General features: G+C 33.1%; 2 protein-coding genes across 3 annotated transcripts in view; one reads left to right on the forward strand and one right to left on the reverse strand.

The window, feature by feature from the left end:
* LOC146994849 (uncharacterized) overlaps nucleotides 1–8,396 on the forward strand; it is a 62,170-nt gene extending 53,774 nt beyond the window's left edge. For both annotated transcript variants that reach the window (XR_015043251.1, XR_015043252.1), the window contains 2 exons: nucleotides 2,640–2,702; nucleotides 7,525–8,396. The gene's annotated coding sequence lies outside the window, so the exon portion shown is untranslated. The remainder of the gene's footprint in view (nucleotides 1–2,639; nucleotides 2,703–7,524) is intronic.
* The window catches only part of LOC118191887 (uncharacterized), a 90,270-nt gene that overhangs the window by 30,991 nt on the left and 42,558 nt on the right, over nucleotides 1–16,721 (reverse strand). Inside the window, exons 6-9 of the mRNA XM_085826082.1 lie at nucleotides 11,156–11,228; nucleotides 9,075–9,106; nucleotides 5,629–5,701; nucleotides 1,888–1,922 (exon numbers count right to left, since the gene is read on the reverse strand). Of these exons, the coding sequence (XP_085682208.1) occupies nucleotides 1,888–1,922; nucleotides 5,629–5,701; nucleotides 9,075–9,106; nucleotides 11,156–11,228 (213 nt within the window). The remainder of the gene's footprint in view (nucleotides 1–1,887; nucleotides 1,923–5,628; nucleotides 5,702–9,074; nucleotides 9,107–11,155; nucleotides 11,229–16,721) is intronic.

Raw genomic sequence — 16,721 nt, forward strand, 5'->3', positions numbered from 1 at the left:
CCCCAACGAATCCAAATCTGGCTCAGAGACGTCTAATTGATGACTTCTGATCTGGAGAGAATGTGACACTCAATAAAATACAGTGTAATACAATCCAATAAGGACCTCCTTTTGCTGAAAACAGCCTGCCTGTTTCAGTGCATATGGATGTACTGACCTGTGCATCATTCAGAATGGATCCACTGATGGTTAAAATTCACAGAGACTAAATTCTTAAAATCTTAGTAATGGCATGTTACAACTGACACTGGTGAATTCCCTCTTTTCATGCATCAAAATGATCAGGTTCATGAATGTGATATATGAGGAGGAAATAACAGAGGATATGGAATTGTGCTCAGATTTGAATCCAATTGAGCATGATCGGGAATACATTGTTGTCTTCAACTTCCAGTCAGGAAACCTGGTAAGAATCCCCCAAAAACTTCATCCATCATGTAATCAATCAGTTTTTCACAGATGGGAAGCCTAGTATCTCACAGATTCAAGATGGCTACACTCTGAAGTTTGATAATATTCATTAATGCATATTTTTTTTTCTCAAAGATCTTTTTGCTACAGCAGTTTCCTAAATATTACTGTGGCATATGTCATAAAGGTGCAGACAATCGATCACTGTACTCTTATATGGGTAAAAAGTGAATTTTTACCCATATAAGAGGCAATGAGGCAAAACGGCAAATGAGTTATTACGAGTTCAAGAAATGTAATGCAGGACTGTGTGTAGATCCCTGTTTTAAAATTTTTCATAAGAAAAGAGAATTTTAAGTAATATATTTAGTTTTCAGATGTATAATGTTAAAAGTCATAAAATGGTGAGTAATTAAAATAAAATGTGTAAAATATGGATTTAAACAAGAAATAAGGTAATTAAAGTATATATATAAAAATATCTATAAAGCATAAGCCGTTTAAATACTCTATAGAGCATTATTAAACAATGTGTTGATACTTCGGAAATTTCATGGATTTAGGCTTAGTAGCAAAAAAGCCCCCGGCCCTGGTGAGACGCTCGCGGAAGACACTGCCGGCCTCCGCGATAAGCGTGCGTTTTCGCTACCAGGCTCGAAGGGGTTAAATACAATAAAACGTTTCATTTTGATAATCTTTTAAAAGGAAGTATATTAACAAACAAAAAAGTTTTTTCCAAGGCAATTGTTACAAACTGGCGGCCTGCCGGCTGCACATGTTCCCTTGAAGCAGTTTCACATGGCTCAAGAATATTTCTCAGTGATTTAATAAGCATTATTATGACACGACTTTGGAGAGAAAGTTCAAAATTTTAATGATTCACAGTCCAATTTTACATTATTTTCCTTATCATTAAAAATAAACATGAGAGTTGCCCAAATAATTTCAGAAACAGAATTAATTCATTTAATATAATTCATATAAAGATATATATTTAATTTGTATAAATTTTTTCAAACATTTCAAGCTACAGATATGACTAAATTTTATTCATACTTATCAAAAAAATAAAATATCCTCAGTTGTGAATTTTTCCAATAAGAAAAAATACTTTATTTGAGTGTACATTTATAAGTGAACTTTTTTTCTGCACAGTTCAAATTTATACGAAAAGAACTAGATTGACTGATGGTTATCAGGCAGTGCAGCTCAAATCTGTAACCAGAAATACTTTGAAATAAATTGAAAACTGTTTATTTTTAGCTTAAGTAAGTAAGTTAGTCATTGATTCAACATGCTAGAATTATTTGCAACAAGTTGCTTTCAAATGTTGCATTTGGCCAAATTCAATTTATGTTTGAGACCACTCCTCTTCAATAACATTTACAGAAATTTTTACAGAAGAATTTACAGAAATTTACAGAAAATTAAATGGATACTGTCTTAGAAGAAAATTTTCATTATATTTATACAAACCTTCTGAAAGGCACGCCTTCTGTATTCTCCATCCCCTGTGAAAAAAAAAAAAAAAGAATCAAGGTATTATCTGAAATTTAAAGAAACATGTGTACTGATTATGAGTAAAAAAAAGGCTTAACTCTCTCTATAAAAATTTAATGGCCATGGTTTTGAATTTCAATGACGAGCAATTGGTGACATATAAAATTCAAAACTGCAGAAACAACAGTAAATACTGAAAATGCTACGGTTTTTTGTTTAAAGGTGCTGCTGCTGTAGAGAAATAGTTGTCAATAGGATTTGTTAATTTATATAAAAGAGGAAACGAAAGTTATAATTTTTTGGAGACTAACTGAAGAATAAATTATTAATATTACTGTGACTTAATAACCAATTACAAACATTTTAAATTTAGGGTTGGGAGAGTAAGAGAAACAAAGAAGCCCCATATAGTGAAAAACCAGATAATAGCCGTTTTCTGTGTTAGAAATGTACACCTTACATTATGTAAAATTCTTATAAACTGAAACATAATTTTGATAGGGAATTCTAACCTCTTTTTGCAACTCAACTCTTGCTGAGATCCGATGACATCATCTCAAACTATGAACTCTCGCTAGAGATCACGAGAACTCGGGACTGAGAAGTCGCCGCTGCGTCGTGCGAACATTTAAACCTTTTCATTATGTAAATATTCAGTAACCGTTTGCTTCTTCATTAAATATCTTTGTGTTACAAAAGTTTATCATTTATGGATTATCCCTTTCAAGATTTTGCAGGTATTCACAGAGAAGAAATCATCCAGTGGCCCTGGCCGAACCCATTGGAACAAGGTAAGCAGTTTTGTTTTACCTTGATTAATTAGTTAGAAGATAAGGATATAAAATAATAATACTTCTAAAGCACTAGTTCCCAATGTATGTTCCATGTGTTCTCCAGAAAAATAATGCTCGGATGTTCCTTGGAACCATCGTATGAAAAATTTTTCACTCTCAGTCCTTCCAGAATTTCTGAAATCTGCTTGAAGCTTCTCAAAACTCACATAAATATAGTTTTGCTGTGTGTTTTACTGCTTCCAAGGTTTTAAACTAATACTGTGTGTTCTTGTGAATGGTATAAATTTAGTGTATTCACCACTATTTTTTAAAAGAAATTACTTACTTTCCTTTATTATAGCTGATGGAGTATAAAATCAGATGGTGTACAAGATAATAAGAATGTCTGGGAAGAACAACAGGAGAACATTTTTATTAATATTAATTTGGGTAACTTCATTTTAACACACTGTACACAATATAGAGTGGAAGCATTTGATGGAATATCAAGGCTTCTGTAAAGCAGTATCTAGTTTCAAAAGTATAACTGAAGGCAAAATTCAAGTGAAAAGTTTGAACACCAAATAGCCTCCCAAATGTTTAATTCTTCATACCAATAATAGTTTAATTGCTCATGCCATAGAATGAAGGAGGCCTGATACAAGGTTCTGTTTTGTAAACATATACTTCAAGGGAGTGCTTGAAAAAAAAAAAAAAAAAAAAAAAAAAAACACCTAAAAGTAGAGAGCCATTTTGAAAGGCAGGCATTCTCCACGGTTGCTTTCAAATGTTGCATTTGAACGAGGAAAGCATAGAGGAAAGCATGGATGTCATCCATTTGGATATTTTGAATTTCCCATGTAAAATAACAAGTCAGCAAGACTGTAGTGGAGATACTGAACATCATACATAAAAGGCCATCATTTTCATAATTTATAGTCAGCAAAACATATAGACATAAATGATTCACTAGGCATTCTCAAAACATAAATGATAAATGGAATGCAAAACAGAAGATTTGGAAGGTAAAAAAGCTGTACTTCAACGTAGTCATTATGTCCTGATTTCTCCATCTAAAGCATGGTCAACCACAATCTTATCTCTGGTGGACTGCAAAGAATCTCTCTTACCATCTGTTTTGTATGTTCACTGTTCAGATTAGTCATTCTAAACACTATGTACATATCTACAAATTGGTGTTTAATAACCACTAGAAACCAAGCTGTTAATTTGAAATTCCCCAAACAATTGACAGTTCATGCTGCATCAGATGACAAGATACCCCGAGATATTGTGCCCAAAATTAGTTTTACCAAGTTTACATATATTTAGCTATTTACTTATGAATATGATTCTTTATTTGAAGATGTTTTAAAACAGCTTTTGGATACAAATACTCGTAGTATTACACATTTAATAAAACATAAACATTCTCCAGCAGCGGCTAAGGTTAGAGCTTAGCGCCTCACAAAACTGGCTGCTCCAAAAGCAGATTTTGCTTATTTAGTATGAAAAGGAATTTGTAGTCCTTCTAAAAGCTGATGGAGTATCCCTCTGCACATGGTAAAAAAATCAGGTGGATTTTTGTGACCTCGCGGCAACTACTGTAAATGAAATTAACCATTCCAGGTAATTATCCAATGAGGCATCAATATGATTTTACATATACTTTTAACAATAAGGCTATTTTTTCAACATTATACCTCAAAAAGTGCATCACCAGGTACCAATGACTAAAGAGGACATACCAGAAACGGCATTGGTTACCCCTATTGGATTATTTGAGTTTAACTGCATAACATTTTCCTTACGAAATGCTGCGCAAACTTCACAAAGACTACTAGATCAAATTCTGTACGATTTAAATTACTGTTTACTATATATGGAAAGGATGTTTTGATTCCTTCATCATCTCTCAATGAATATCCTTTATATCAAAGAAGTTTTTAAGAGGGGAAAAAATCATAAGTTGACTGTCAACCTTCCTAAATGCAGGACGTGTAAAATTCTTTGGTGACATAATTGACAAAAATAGAATCATTCTTTTTGAAGTTATCCAAGATTTCCTGAAAACAAAAACTATTTTTGAACTCTGACATTTTTTGAGAATTCTTAATTTCTATAAGAAGTTTTTAAATCATTCTGGTGAAGTTAAACTTCCTTTAAATGGTACACTGGGAAGTTGTAAGAAAAATAACAAAATAAACTTACATTGGTCAAAAGACACTGAAACAATTTTGAGTCTTGCAAACAGATTATGACTTTTCGCAATATTTAACACTATTAAATACTTCAGATATCTGTTTGAAGAAATGAACTTTATTGTGTTTACAGAACATAAGGCACTCATAAAAAGTATAACAATTTTCCCCCTTGCCAAATTAATAACACTTAATTTCATAGGTCAGTTCACTACTGATAAGTATTACATGTGAATGGTGCAGAAAATAGTCCAGTCAATGCTCACAACAAATGGTTACTTCTGTCATTCCTGTTAACTATGAATCTATTTTGGAAGCATTGGTTCAATGCAAGCATCAATTTTTCAAGCATTCATCCAGTATTGAATGAATTTAAATTCAAAGGTAAACTTTCTGCTAACTGATTGCCAAGAAGCCATAAAGCATTTTAAAACATGAACAGAATCATGCTTTTTATTCACCTAAAGCTTTATCAATAAAACAGATCACTTTATTCTTCTTGGAACTCAGTTCTCATTCTATGTTCTTCAGAAAAAGGATATAATGCAAAATTCTACGAGTTCATATCCAAGAAGGTTTGTCTGAAGCAGCCTAATTTTACTGAAACTTTTATTACCATTACAAGATTAACTAAAGCCAACTGGAAAATAATGCTAACGACTGAGTTAAGAAAGAAAAATAATAATAAATATGCATAAAAGATACAATTCCAGCATATGCTAAAAAATGTTACTCTGAATTACCTGTTTCAATGAGGGCCTCTAACTGATCCTCCCATTCGTCAAGCATGATTAACTTCATGCTCATTTCCTTGTGCTGAAAAGAATAAAATCAGAATTAAAGTACTGTATAAATTATTTTTACATTTAAATGAAAACTTCAGTAAATTTCAAAGCATTAATTTCATATAAGCCCTAACACATATATTCTTTGCTTTCTAAGTTTACACCACTCTACTGTTACAAGAGACCTGCACTTGTATTTGTGTTTGCTTACCAAAAGAAATACTAAAAAGGACTTATACTCTATATATGTAGGTTGTAGAGACATTAAGTATTTTTTGGAAGCAGGCAAGAGGAAAAATGAGCAAATGCCTTCACCAGGAATCGAACCACGGACCTCTGGAACAACGGCCCAGCGTGCAGAGCCACTACACCACGAAGGCACGCTAGGAAAGCGGGAGAAATACCTTAGAAGATATGCTCTATACATAGAGAGTATATATAGGTATACTCTATATAAAAAGGGTATATTCTATATAAAAGGGAGAATATGCTATAAAAAAGGGTATACTCTATATAAAGGTATACCCGTTTTTATACAGAATACAACAGAGACCATATATATAGGTGTACTCTATATAAAAAGGGGTACACTGTATATAAAAGGGGGTTTTACTCTATATAAAAAAGGAGTATACTCTATATAAAAAAGGGGCAACTCTCTCTATATAAAGGAGTACATATGTGTATATATATATATACTCTGTAGGGGGCTGTATATGTATACTCTTACACAGGGGTTATGTACAGCTTTACACAATGCAAGTAGAGCCTGTGGGCCACAAAAACTGGAAACTTATATGATAAAGATATTGGTCAACGGAAAAGAATTTTTCAAAATATATATTTTTTTTTTTTCAAACTAGTTCACTAAAGTGTTGTTTACTGAACTGCTTTGAAATGAAATTCATTACTCTTGATAATGAAAAAAGCAAGCACAGAAAGCTGTTTAAAATGCAAATTAACCACTTCCCAGTTTCGCCCGAATGCTATTCGGGTACTTGGAAATGGCACTTTGTTTATTTTCCCGAGCACCTCTAGTCTAATACACTGATTTGCCTGAATTTTTTGCTTGTTTAGTGTATAATGTTTCTAACAGATGGCGCTAGTAATACAGTAAAGTTAGAATTGCAAAACAACTGGTTTCAAGGTTAGGTTTTACTGAATTCTTTTACGTAAGTAAAGGCGCAAAATTTCTTTTCACTAGCTCGGTGTTCCGGCTACTGCGAATACTATTTCTTTTAAATTTGGAGCTAAAATAAAAGAAGAAATGAATGATAATGAGCAGCTTATAACTGAAGATAACTCTGATATTGACTCAGATAGTGAATCTGAAATTTCACTAAATGATTCTGGAATTAATGACAGTTTGTTGACTGACTTCTCTAGTAACGAAGAAACGGAAAGTATAATTTAGCGCAAATTCGGAACTTTTGTGAACTTGATATTAATAATTCTTCTTTGGAATCTAAGAGATATGTAATAACAATAAAACATTTTAAATTCTGACATCTATTTTTGTAAAGTGTTCTTTCCAGTTCCCTTGTTCAAAAAAAGCCAACTTTAAGGGAAAATGTGCTTTTTACGATGAAAATAAAAATTAGCGTAAATCAATAAATTCAACACTTAAAATAGTTCTGACTGCTGATTTCGGTTTATATAATGAATTTCTTCATAAAAATGTTTATCAAAAATATGCTTATTTTTTGTCATAATATGACAGAGAAAAGAAACTTATGTGGTTAACAATGAATATACTTTTTTAATGTGACCTGAATGTCTAAAATGAGTGTTTCTTTTAAATCTGTATACTTGCACCTTTACTGTAGTAACAGCAGATTTTTGCATCCACTTCAGATCAGAATCCTGAGTCAAAACGTTTTTGTGTTAAAACAACATGCGATGAGCCACACCAAGATGGGAAGTTAGTCGTCAACAGATCCTAGCATCCAACCCTCCAGTGAGCTAAGAGGTAACCACCTAACCCGGTTCCAAGAGGTAGGAAGCATTTATAGACATATTGGTCAACGTCTTTCACAAGTTTCCACTTCAAAGAATGACCCTTATTTGCTAATAATGGTCGCACTGAAGAGGTGACAAAATGCCACCCAGCTGCAAAGCAAGCTTCCACTGGCTATTACAAGTAGCTTACACAAAGAATTTACAAAGGTCTTTCCATGTGTGGGCTAGATATATGCATTTCTGTCTTCAGAGCAGTTTAAAGCTTGAAGGAACTGGTCTTAAGAACTATGAGATTTGACAATTGCACAGCCAAGCTTTCTTCAACAAGAAATCCAGATTTGGTCCAAAGATGGCTAATCGATGACTTCTGATCTGGACAGAACGCTCAATAAAATTTAGGGCAGCACAGTCTAAAAAGGAATTAAAATGGATCCGCTGATAGTTCAAATGTACAGAGAAGAAATTCTTAAAATCTTGGTAAAGCCTTGTACTGCTGCCACTGGTGATTCCACCCTTTTTTACACAACAAAATGGCCAAGTTCATGAACTTGAACACATGGGGAGAAAATGACAGAGCATATGGAATGGTGCTCAGATTTGAATCCAGTAGAACATAATCAGGATATGTTGTTGATAGACTTTTAACTTTAGCTATTGTACATTCAGTAGGGAAACCTGGTGAAAATCTCCCATAACCTCATGTAATCAATTGAGTTTCCCACAGACTCAAGATATCTACAATCTTTATTAAAAGTCTGACAAAATTCCTTAATGCATCTCTTTTTCTCTGAAAGACACGTGTAAAAATGAATTTTTTATAATAGTTGTGTTTCCTATAAATTTATTTTTTCATACATTTTTATTAAGTTCTCACATTCAAAAATATATTTAATAGTGTACGCCATATTTATTAGCAGCTAAGTGTTTTTTTTTTTTTTTAAATTGCCTATCCCATTTTCAACTCAGCAGAGTACATACTCAATATAGAGAACATTTTCTTTATATGGACTTTAGTTTTATTAAATAATGAAACTCTGAACGAGACAGGAAAGAAAAAAAGAATTGAAAGCGCTCAGATTTTAACAATTGCTCAAAAGGGATCTTTTTTAATTTAATATGGTTTATCAGTTGAGACTGTTGACAGACATAGTCCAGGTGGAAAAGCAAAACATTTCATATGAAATTAGATGAATATTCATTTAGTCTGGCATGAGAAACATTATGCATTTTCTGACCATTTAAAAGTGAAAAAATGTGTTATGTAATTCTATAAAAATATTTAATGTTTTCATATGATCAATTTAAATAAAAATTCATGACTTAAATCAATATTTAATTAAATCAATTATATTAAAAAATTAAAGAAATAATATTCTTAGATGACAACATCTACAGAAAATGAAATAGATAATGTCTTGGAAAAAATTCATTATAATTATACAAACCTCTTGCAAGGAGAGCTGATGCACTCCGCACTCTATAAAAAAAAAAAAAAGAATCAAGATATTAATTTCAATTTAAAAAAAAAGATATGTACTAATTTTGAGTTAAAAAAAAAGGAAAATTTTTCCAACAAAAAATATTTCTACACAAAAATAGCAGCCACGATTTTAAATATCAATGCAGGGTTGCTACTCAAACAGGAGAATGAAATTCCCTGACTTTCTCAGGTTTTCCAGGTGTGTTTTAAGAAAATTCCAATCTATCCACGTAATACACGTTGGCTGTGCTAAGAGGTAAACTAATTATGGTATTACTTGAGAACACAAAAATTTGACAATTACATATGACTTATATAAATATAATCCCAAAAGCATTACTATTTGAACTATAATAGGAATTGTTTTCTCCACTCAAGATTGAGATTATACTCAAGATTCAATCTGCCCAATCTTAATCCAGAAAAATGTCTTTTTTGCACATTTTGCAGCTCAATGAAAGAAATATATTTAATGATATTTTTAAATAAATTCAGATATTTTATATTTATTCAGCAGCATACATTTGCAAAAAATATGTGTATTAAATTTCGTAATGGCATGTCATCCATACTGCTAGAATTAATTTCAGGATTTTGCCAGAGAAAATTTCCTGAAACTTGAAAGTATTATTTACTAATAATAAATAAATTTAGAGGGAAGAAGCAGCATTAAATGATACAAATAACTTAAAAATAAAGATAATTACTTAAAAATTGAATTAGAATAATCAACAATATTTTAGCGAATATAGTTATATTTAATGGTTAGCCTAGATGACTGATTACTATTTTTTTTTATTTTACTGCAAAATGACAACTAAGGCATTTATTTAAAAAAAAAAGTTTAAAAGATTTTGTGGTAACATCCTATTATACAGTGTTAAGGCCTTGGCCTGATTTTGAAATTTGTCGCCAACAATAAAATGACCCATTTCCTGCTCATCATATTGCCATATCCCATGTGTACCGGACATGGAGGTTAGAATAGAATACATGGAGGTTATTCTAACCAAAGAACGTCTATGTAAAGATGGAAAAGTTCCACAGACGTAATGCTATTACACCACTAGAAAGTGGAGGGAAAACTCGCCAAGGGGTTTGGCGACGGAACCTGGCAGCCAGAATTTCCCTCTCCATGATATGTGCAGGAAATTGAGGAAAACGAGTTAAGAAGAAACATTCTTTGACAAAACATTTCTTCTTTGATTTTTCTCAATAACTTAAACACGGATTTTTGTAGTTCCCCTCCTCTCAAAATAACTAACCCATTAAATAATTTACTTGCTCAAAAAAAAAAAATATCTTTTGCTTTAAAGTTTAAAGAAATTCATTTTATGAAATCTTGATAACGTGACCTTTTCGACAACGGCTTCGAGCTTTGGCGAGATATTTCGTGCATGCGTAGCTGTTTTCCTCTACGTTGGAACAGAGCCACTCCTGTTGCAGAGAAGTTTTCCTTCTTAACAATGCATGTTCTTTTATTCTAATTTTCCTGGTACAGTATATTAGGATTAAACTGATTTTGTTTTATACGAGAATAAGTATTTTGTTTAGTTCAACATGCACTGCACATGTGCATGCAATTCTTGAGGTTATTGGAAACTAAAGTTGCTGAAAACTTGCTTTGCCTTTCTAAAAGACAACCTAATTGGAGCTGCAAAAATCGGCTCTATGCCAGCTGCCCAAATGACACTCCGCAATACACAATTAGCCAAGAAAGTGATCGCTTCCATTGCCGGTGCAAAACTCGCTTTTTTGGGGGGGGGCGGGTGTCGCTGTATGAAATTCCGTGACTCTTCTAGATTTTGACTAAAATATTTAAATTCCCTGACTTTTCCCTGAATTTTTTGGTCAATTTTCGAATTCCCTGACTTTTTCCAGTTTTCCAGGTAGCATGGCAACTCTGTCAATGGCAAAAGCAATTGGCGACATAGAAAATTCAAAATTGCAGAAACAACAGTAAACACTGTTTTAACATATTAAGACACTAAATACATACAAATTCAATTCTGGCATATGCCAAAAAAAATTTCTACTCTTGATTACCTATTGTGAGGGCACTTTCTAATGTCCTCTCGGTCTCACTGCAGAGATCCAGGAGTTTGCAGATGTCTCCTGTCTGAACAGGATAAAATCAGAATTAAGAGTCTGTATAAATAATGTTTACATTTAAATAAAAACTTCAGTAACTTTGAAAGCAGTTTATCGCACTTCATATAATCTCTAACATAGATATTCTTCACTTTATAATTGTTTACACCACTGCACTTTTACGAAAAAATTGCACTTGTATTTGTGTTTGCAAAGAAATTCTAAAAAGAGTTTCTCTTATACCAGGGCTTCTGTACAGCATTAGACAATGCAAGTAGAGCCTACAGACCACAAAAACTGGAAACTTATACAGTACAGATGCTGGTCAACAGAATATTTCAGAAAAGAATATTTTGAAATAAATTTTATTTCAAGCCAGTTCACTTAAGTCTTGTTCATTGAACTGTTTTGAAAGAAAATTCATTATTCCGAATAATAAAAAGACAGGCATAGACAGTTGTTCAATAGGGAAATTAACAAAAAAGAATTTTTTAATGTGACATGAGTACACATGCACTATTTGTTGTAGGAAAAGCAGATTTTTGCATCTATCTGAATTCAGAATGCTCAGTCAAAAAAGTATTTTGCATTAAAACATTGTATGATGAGTCACACTAAGATGGAAAGCCAGTCATCAACATATCTTAGCAACTAACATTCAAGTAAACTAAGAGGTAACTGCCAAATTTAGTTCCAAGAGATACTGGTGAATGTCTTTCACAAATTATCGCTTCAAAGAATAACTTTATTTGCTAATAATAGTCAATCTAAACAGGTGTCAAAATGTCTCACAGCTGAGAAGAAATCTTCCAATGGATGCAAGCTTTGATTGGACAAATGCACAGCCAAGCTTTCTTTCCCAAGGAATCCAGATTTGGGCCATCCAAGACGGCTAATCCATGACTTCAGATCTGGAGAGAATGTGACACTCAATAAAATATAGTGCAACACAATCTAAAAAAGAACTCGTTTTGCTGAAAGTAGCATGTTCATTTCAGCATATATGGATGTACTAAAGTGCCAAAGTAATGGTTGCTATGCTGATAGTCCATGCTTGCAAACGTCAACACACCATATGAACAGATACTAGGCATGCTGCAAACATGCCCACTTCTTGCGTAATGGACTGTAATGTGGTTGTACGGATTTGCAGGATTGACCTCACACTATGTCTGGCCTCTCGCGCACTACCCTCCCATGATTATTTTTCATTATGACTATATTTCATTATGGAGGGCATCGAGATCCTGCATGCCGTTCAATATGACCCTCAACAACCCACTGATTCTGTATTTGCATGACAATGGTTGGATGTCAACCAGGGTGATACCATTGAACAATAATCCACACTCTAGATAGGCAACAATCCTACCTCTACCGAATTACGACACTTGCTGGTAAGCATTTCTTATTATTCGAGACATAAAATGATATTCTGAGCTAACTCCGATCTTAATACATCATACAGACTGGATTTCCTGATAGTTCAAATGTAAGATTAAGATTTTAAGAAATGCAAGAATCAGATTTTAAGAAGAATTTTTTTTTAATTTTGGCGATGCCTTGTATTGTTGCCACTGGTTATTGCATCCTTTGTGTTCATCAAAATTGCCAGTTTGTGAACTTGAACAGTCAGGAAACCTGACAAAAATCTAACATAGCCTGATCCATCGTGTAATCAATTTAGTGTCTCACATAAGATATCTACAACCTTTATTAAAAGTCTGATAAAATTCCTTAATATACACCTCTTTTTTCTCTGAAGATATGAGTAAAAATAATTTTTTATAATATCAGGTGTGTATCCTATAAAATCATTCTTTCTTACATTTTTATTTAGTTCCCACTCTCATAAATATAAACTCCTGGCCACTAAAACTGCAGCACCTTAAAGAAAGCAAATACAAAAAAGATAATTTAGTGTACATATGCGGTATGGCATTAAGACAAAATGATTAAATTTGTAGGCATTTTGGGGGTTTACAGGATAAGCAAAAACAGTCGCTACCCGGTTAGGCATGGCGTCAAACTGAGCCTGGGTGAGAGAAGTGGGCAACTCATTAACATCAACCATATTAAGAGGGGTGGTGGGCCAGTCTCTCAGCAACCCATGACCAGGTTTTCAATGAATGACAGATTTGCAGACCAGGGCAGCAATTGAATACCCTGTGTATCAAGGTATGTCAGAACACTACATGCAACTAGAGATATGGCATTATCTTGTTGGAAGATGGCATTTGGCAGGCATCAAAGATCCTGCACAACTACTGGACATAAGATGTCAGAAATGTACTGATCTTTGTTCAAATTACCGTCAATCGAAACTAGAGATGTGCATGTCATGTACCAAATGGCTACCCAAACTATCACAAATGGTGCAGGGCCCCTATGTCATTATCGAACGCAAGCAGGTGACATGCTGTTTCCCCGGAACCTCCAGATATGTTTATGGCCATCAAAATACTGCATGCTGAATCTAGACTCATCAGAAAAGATGACATTGTGCCACTCCTGTATCCAACTTCGTCATTCGTCACATCAGAGTTGCCATCTCTCTCTATCCTGCATTGTCAAGAGAAGCCAAAGTAATGGTTGCTATGCTGATAGTCCATGCAACTGCAAACATCAACACACCATATGAACATATACTAGGCATGCTGCAAACATGCCAACTTCTTGCGTAATGGTCCGTAATGTGGTTGTACGGATTTGCAGAATTGACCTCACACTATGTCTGTCCTCTCGCGCACTACCCTCCCATGATTATTTTTCATTATGGAGGGCACCGAGATCCTGCATGCTGTTCAGTATGACCCTCAACAAACCACTGATTCTGTATTCGCATGACAATAGTTGGATGTCAACCAGGGTGATACCATTGAACAATAATCCACACTCTAGATAGGCAACGATTCTGCCTCTACCGAATTACGACACTTGCTGGTAAGCATTTCTTCTTATTATTCGAGACATAAAATGATATTCTGAGCTAACTCCGATCTTAAAAAGCACTTTCCGAATGAGAAATACAATACACAACTTTTCTTTTATGCAGTGCTTCAGATGTCGTTTCTCCCTCCTGCATTGTCTAAATATGCTGAAATACTAATCATTTGCATATCCCAATCTCTTCTTCCTTTCATATGATTTTGATGTTCGTCATATCATACCTTTCTGGTGTTGCAATTTTAATGGCCAGCAGTGTATTAGTGTGGAGTGTATTTATCAGCAACTGTCTGTTCATTTAAATTGCCTGTCCTTTCATAAGTTGAGAAGAGTACAAACTCAATACACAGTGCATTTTCTTTATAGTACATCAGTTTTATTAAATAATGAAACATTGAATGAGATAAAAAAGAAAAATAATATTGAAAAGGTTTAAATTTAACAGTTCCTTAAAAGGGATCTTCTTAAATTTAATACAGTTTATCAGTTGAGACTGTGGACAGACATAGCCCGGGTGGAATAGCAAAACATTTTATAGGAAATTAGATGACTATTCATTGAGGCATATTATGTATTTTCAGTAGATTTAAAATGTGAAAAATATGTTATATAATTCTATAAAAAGTATTTAATACTTTAATCTGATTGATTTAAATAAAAATTCATGATTTAATTAAATATTTATTTCAATCAATTATACTAAAAAAATTAAGAAATAATATTCTCACGGCCTGAATCTATTGCTTTTACATAGTTAATTCATAACAATATAATAAATAATGTGTCGTGTACAGAACTTTAAGTGTCATAGAAGTAGCAGTCAAAATGTTGAATCTTAAATACAATAAATCATCTCATTTTGATTATCTTTGAAAAGGAAGTATATTAACAAGAAAGAAAACCTTTTCTAAGGCAGTCGTCTTAAACTGGTAGCCCATCAACTGAATTAGCATTATTATGACAAGATTTTGAAGTAAAAGTTTAAGACTTTAATGATTCGGAGTCCGGTTTTACATCATTTTGCTTATGATTCAAAACGAGTATAAGAACTGCAAAAAAAAATTCACAAACAGAACTAATTTATTTAATATAAATCATATAAATATATATTTTTAATTCATATAAATTTTTTCAAACATTTCAAGCTATAGATATGACTAAGTTTTATTCATACTTCTAAAAAAAGTAAAATATCCTCATATCTGAATTTTCGCAATAAGAACAATCACTTTGTTTGAGTACATATTTAGATGTGAAAATTTTTTCTGTGCAGTTGATAATTAATATGAAAAGAATGAGATTGACTGATGTTTATCAGGTGGTGCAGCTGAAATCTGTAGTCGGAAATAAAGAAATTCACTCATTAATGAACAAATACTGTCAAAAGTCGTTAATATGGACTCGTCGGGACTTCGGTGATTCCGGATTATCGATTTTTCCGGATTATAGATCATCAGTTTAAATCTCGTAAGATGGCATGCAGAAATTCTAAAATTAAAAATATGAAACCTTAATTTATGAAATAAAGAACAATTATAATCTAAAGGGTATCAAAATTTACAAAAAAAAAAAAGCTTAATATTTATTTGTTTACTTTATTAAACATTTCTTTCAATGTATGTTGTTTTAAATTGCTTTGTTTTATGTGATAATACTTTCTCTTTAATTCTATACTTGTTCAGTTACAAAGTTCCGCTGTTCAAGTCCAGTTAATTGTTGTGCCGAGAATACCGACTAACTTGTCAATCGAAATTTTTTCGTTTTCACTAACCTCTCTGTCAGATTCTTCATGTCTTTATCCATTTTTTGCAGCAATTCCGCTTTTTGTTTGATGGACATCGAAACATACTTTCGTTTTGTACAATCCTTTGGGAGCTCCAGAATCAGAAATTCTATTTGACATAATCGAAAGTTCAAGCTTACTTTTATAAAATTGCTCTTACAGTCTGCAAAAAATAATAAGCCGGATCCAATTCGAAGATTAAGGAACAACGCAATCATCAACATTAACTGAAATAGATAATTAGATAATTTTAGATTATACCGTCCGTTATACATAAAACGTGCGCGCAAAAACGTATTCTGCACTTGCGCACACGCATATGCGCAGTGGTAAAAGGTCCTATGCGCGTGTGTCGTCAACGAGGCGCATGCGCAGAAAATTTTTAGCTTTGAGGTCCGGATTATAGATCATTCCGGATTATGGGTGTCCAAATTAACGACTTTTGACTGTATATGGATATTTTTTATATACATCAAAGGAAAACTTAATAAATATAAGAAAGAGAATAAGTTGTCTTTATTTGCTCTCACATTTTGTCACCCTGGAAATATTTTGTAAAATGCTTATTTTTAGCTGAAGTAAGTTAGTCAGTAATTCAACTTAATTAGATGGTTTGGTTGGTTTACGTGATAATGGCAATTAGTGGAGGACTTTCTAAGGGAAACCGGTTTGTATACATATTACACCTGGGGAAAACCATGAAAATGCCCATGCAGCCAACCTGTAAGTGGCTTTTGAACCTCCAACTAAACTACCACTGTTCAGCAACTTGGCCGCAGGTGTGCTGAACAT

The sequence above is a fragment of the Stegodyphus dumicola genome, chromosome 10 (assembly GCF_044657685.1).
Source record: "Stegodyphus dumicola isolate Sdum_Otavi_A_Nest chromosome 10, ASM4465768v1".
In the NCBI taxonomy this organism is placed as follows: domain Eukaryota; kingdom Metazoa; phylum Arthropoda; class Arachnida; order Araneae; family Eresidae; genus Stegodyphus; species Stegodyphus dumicola.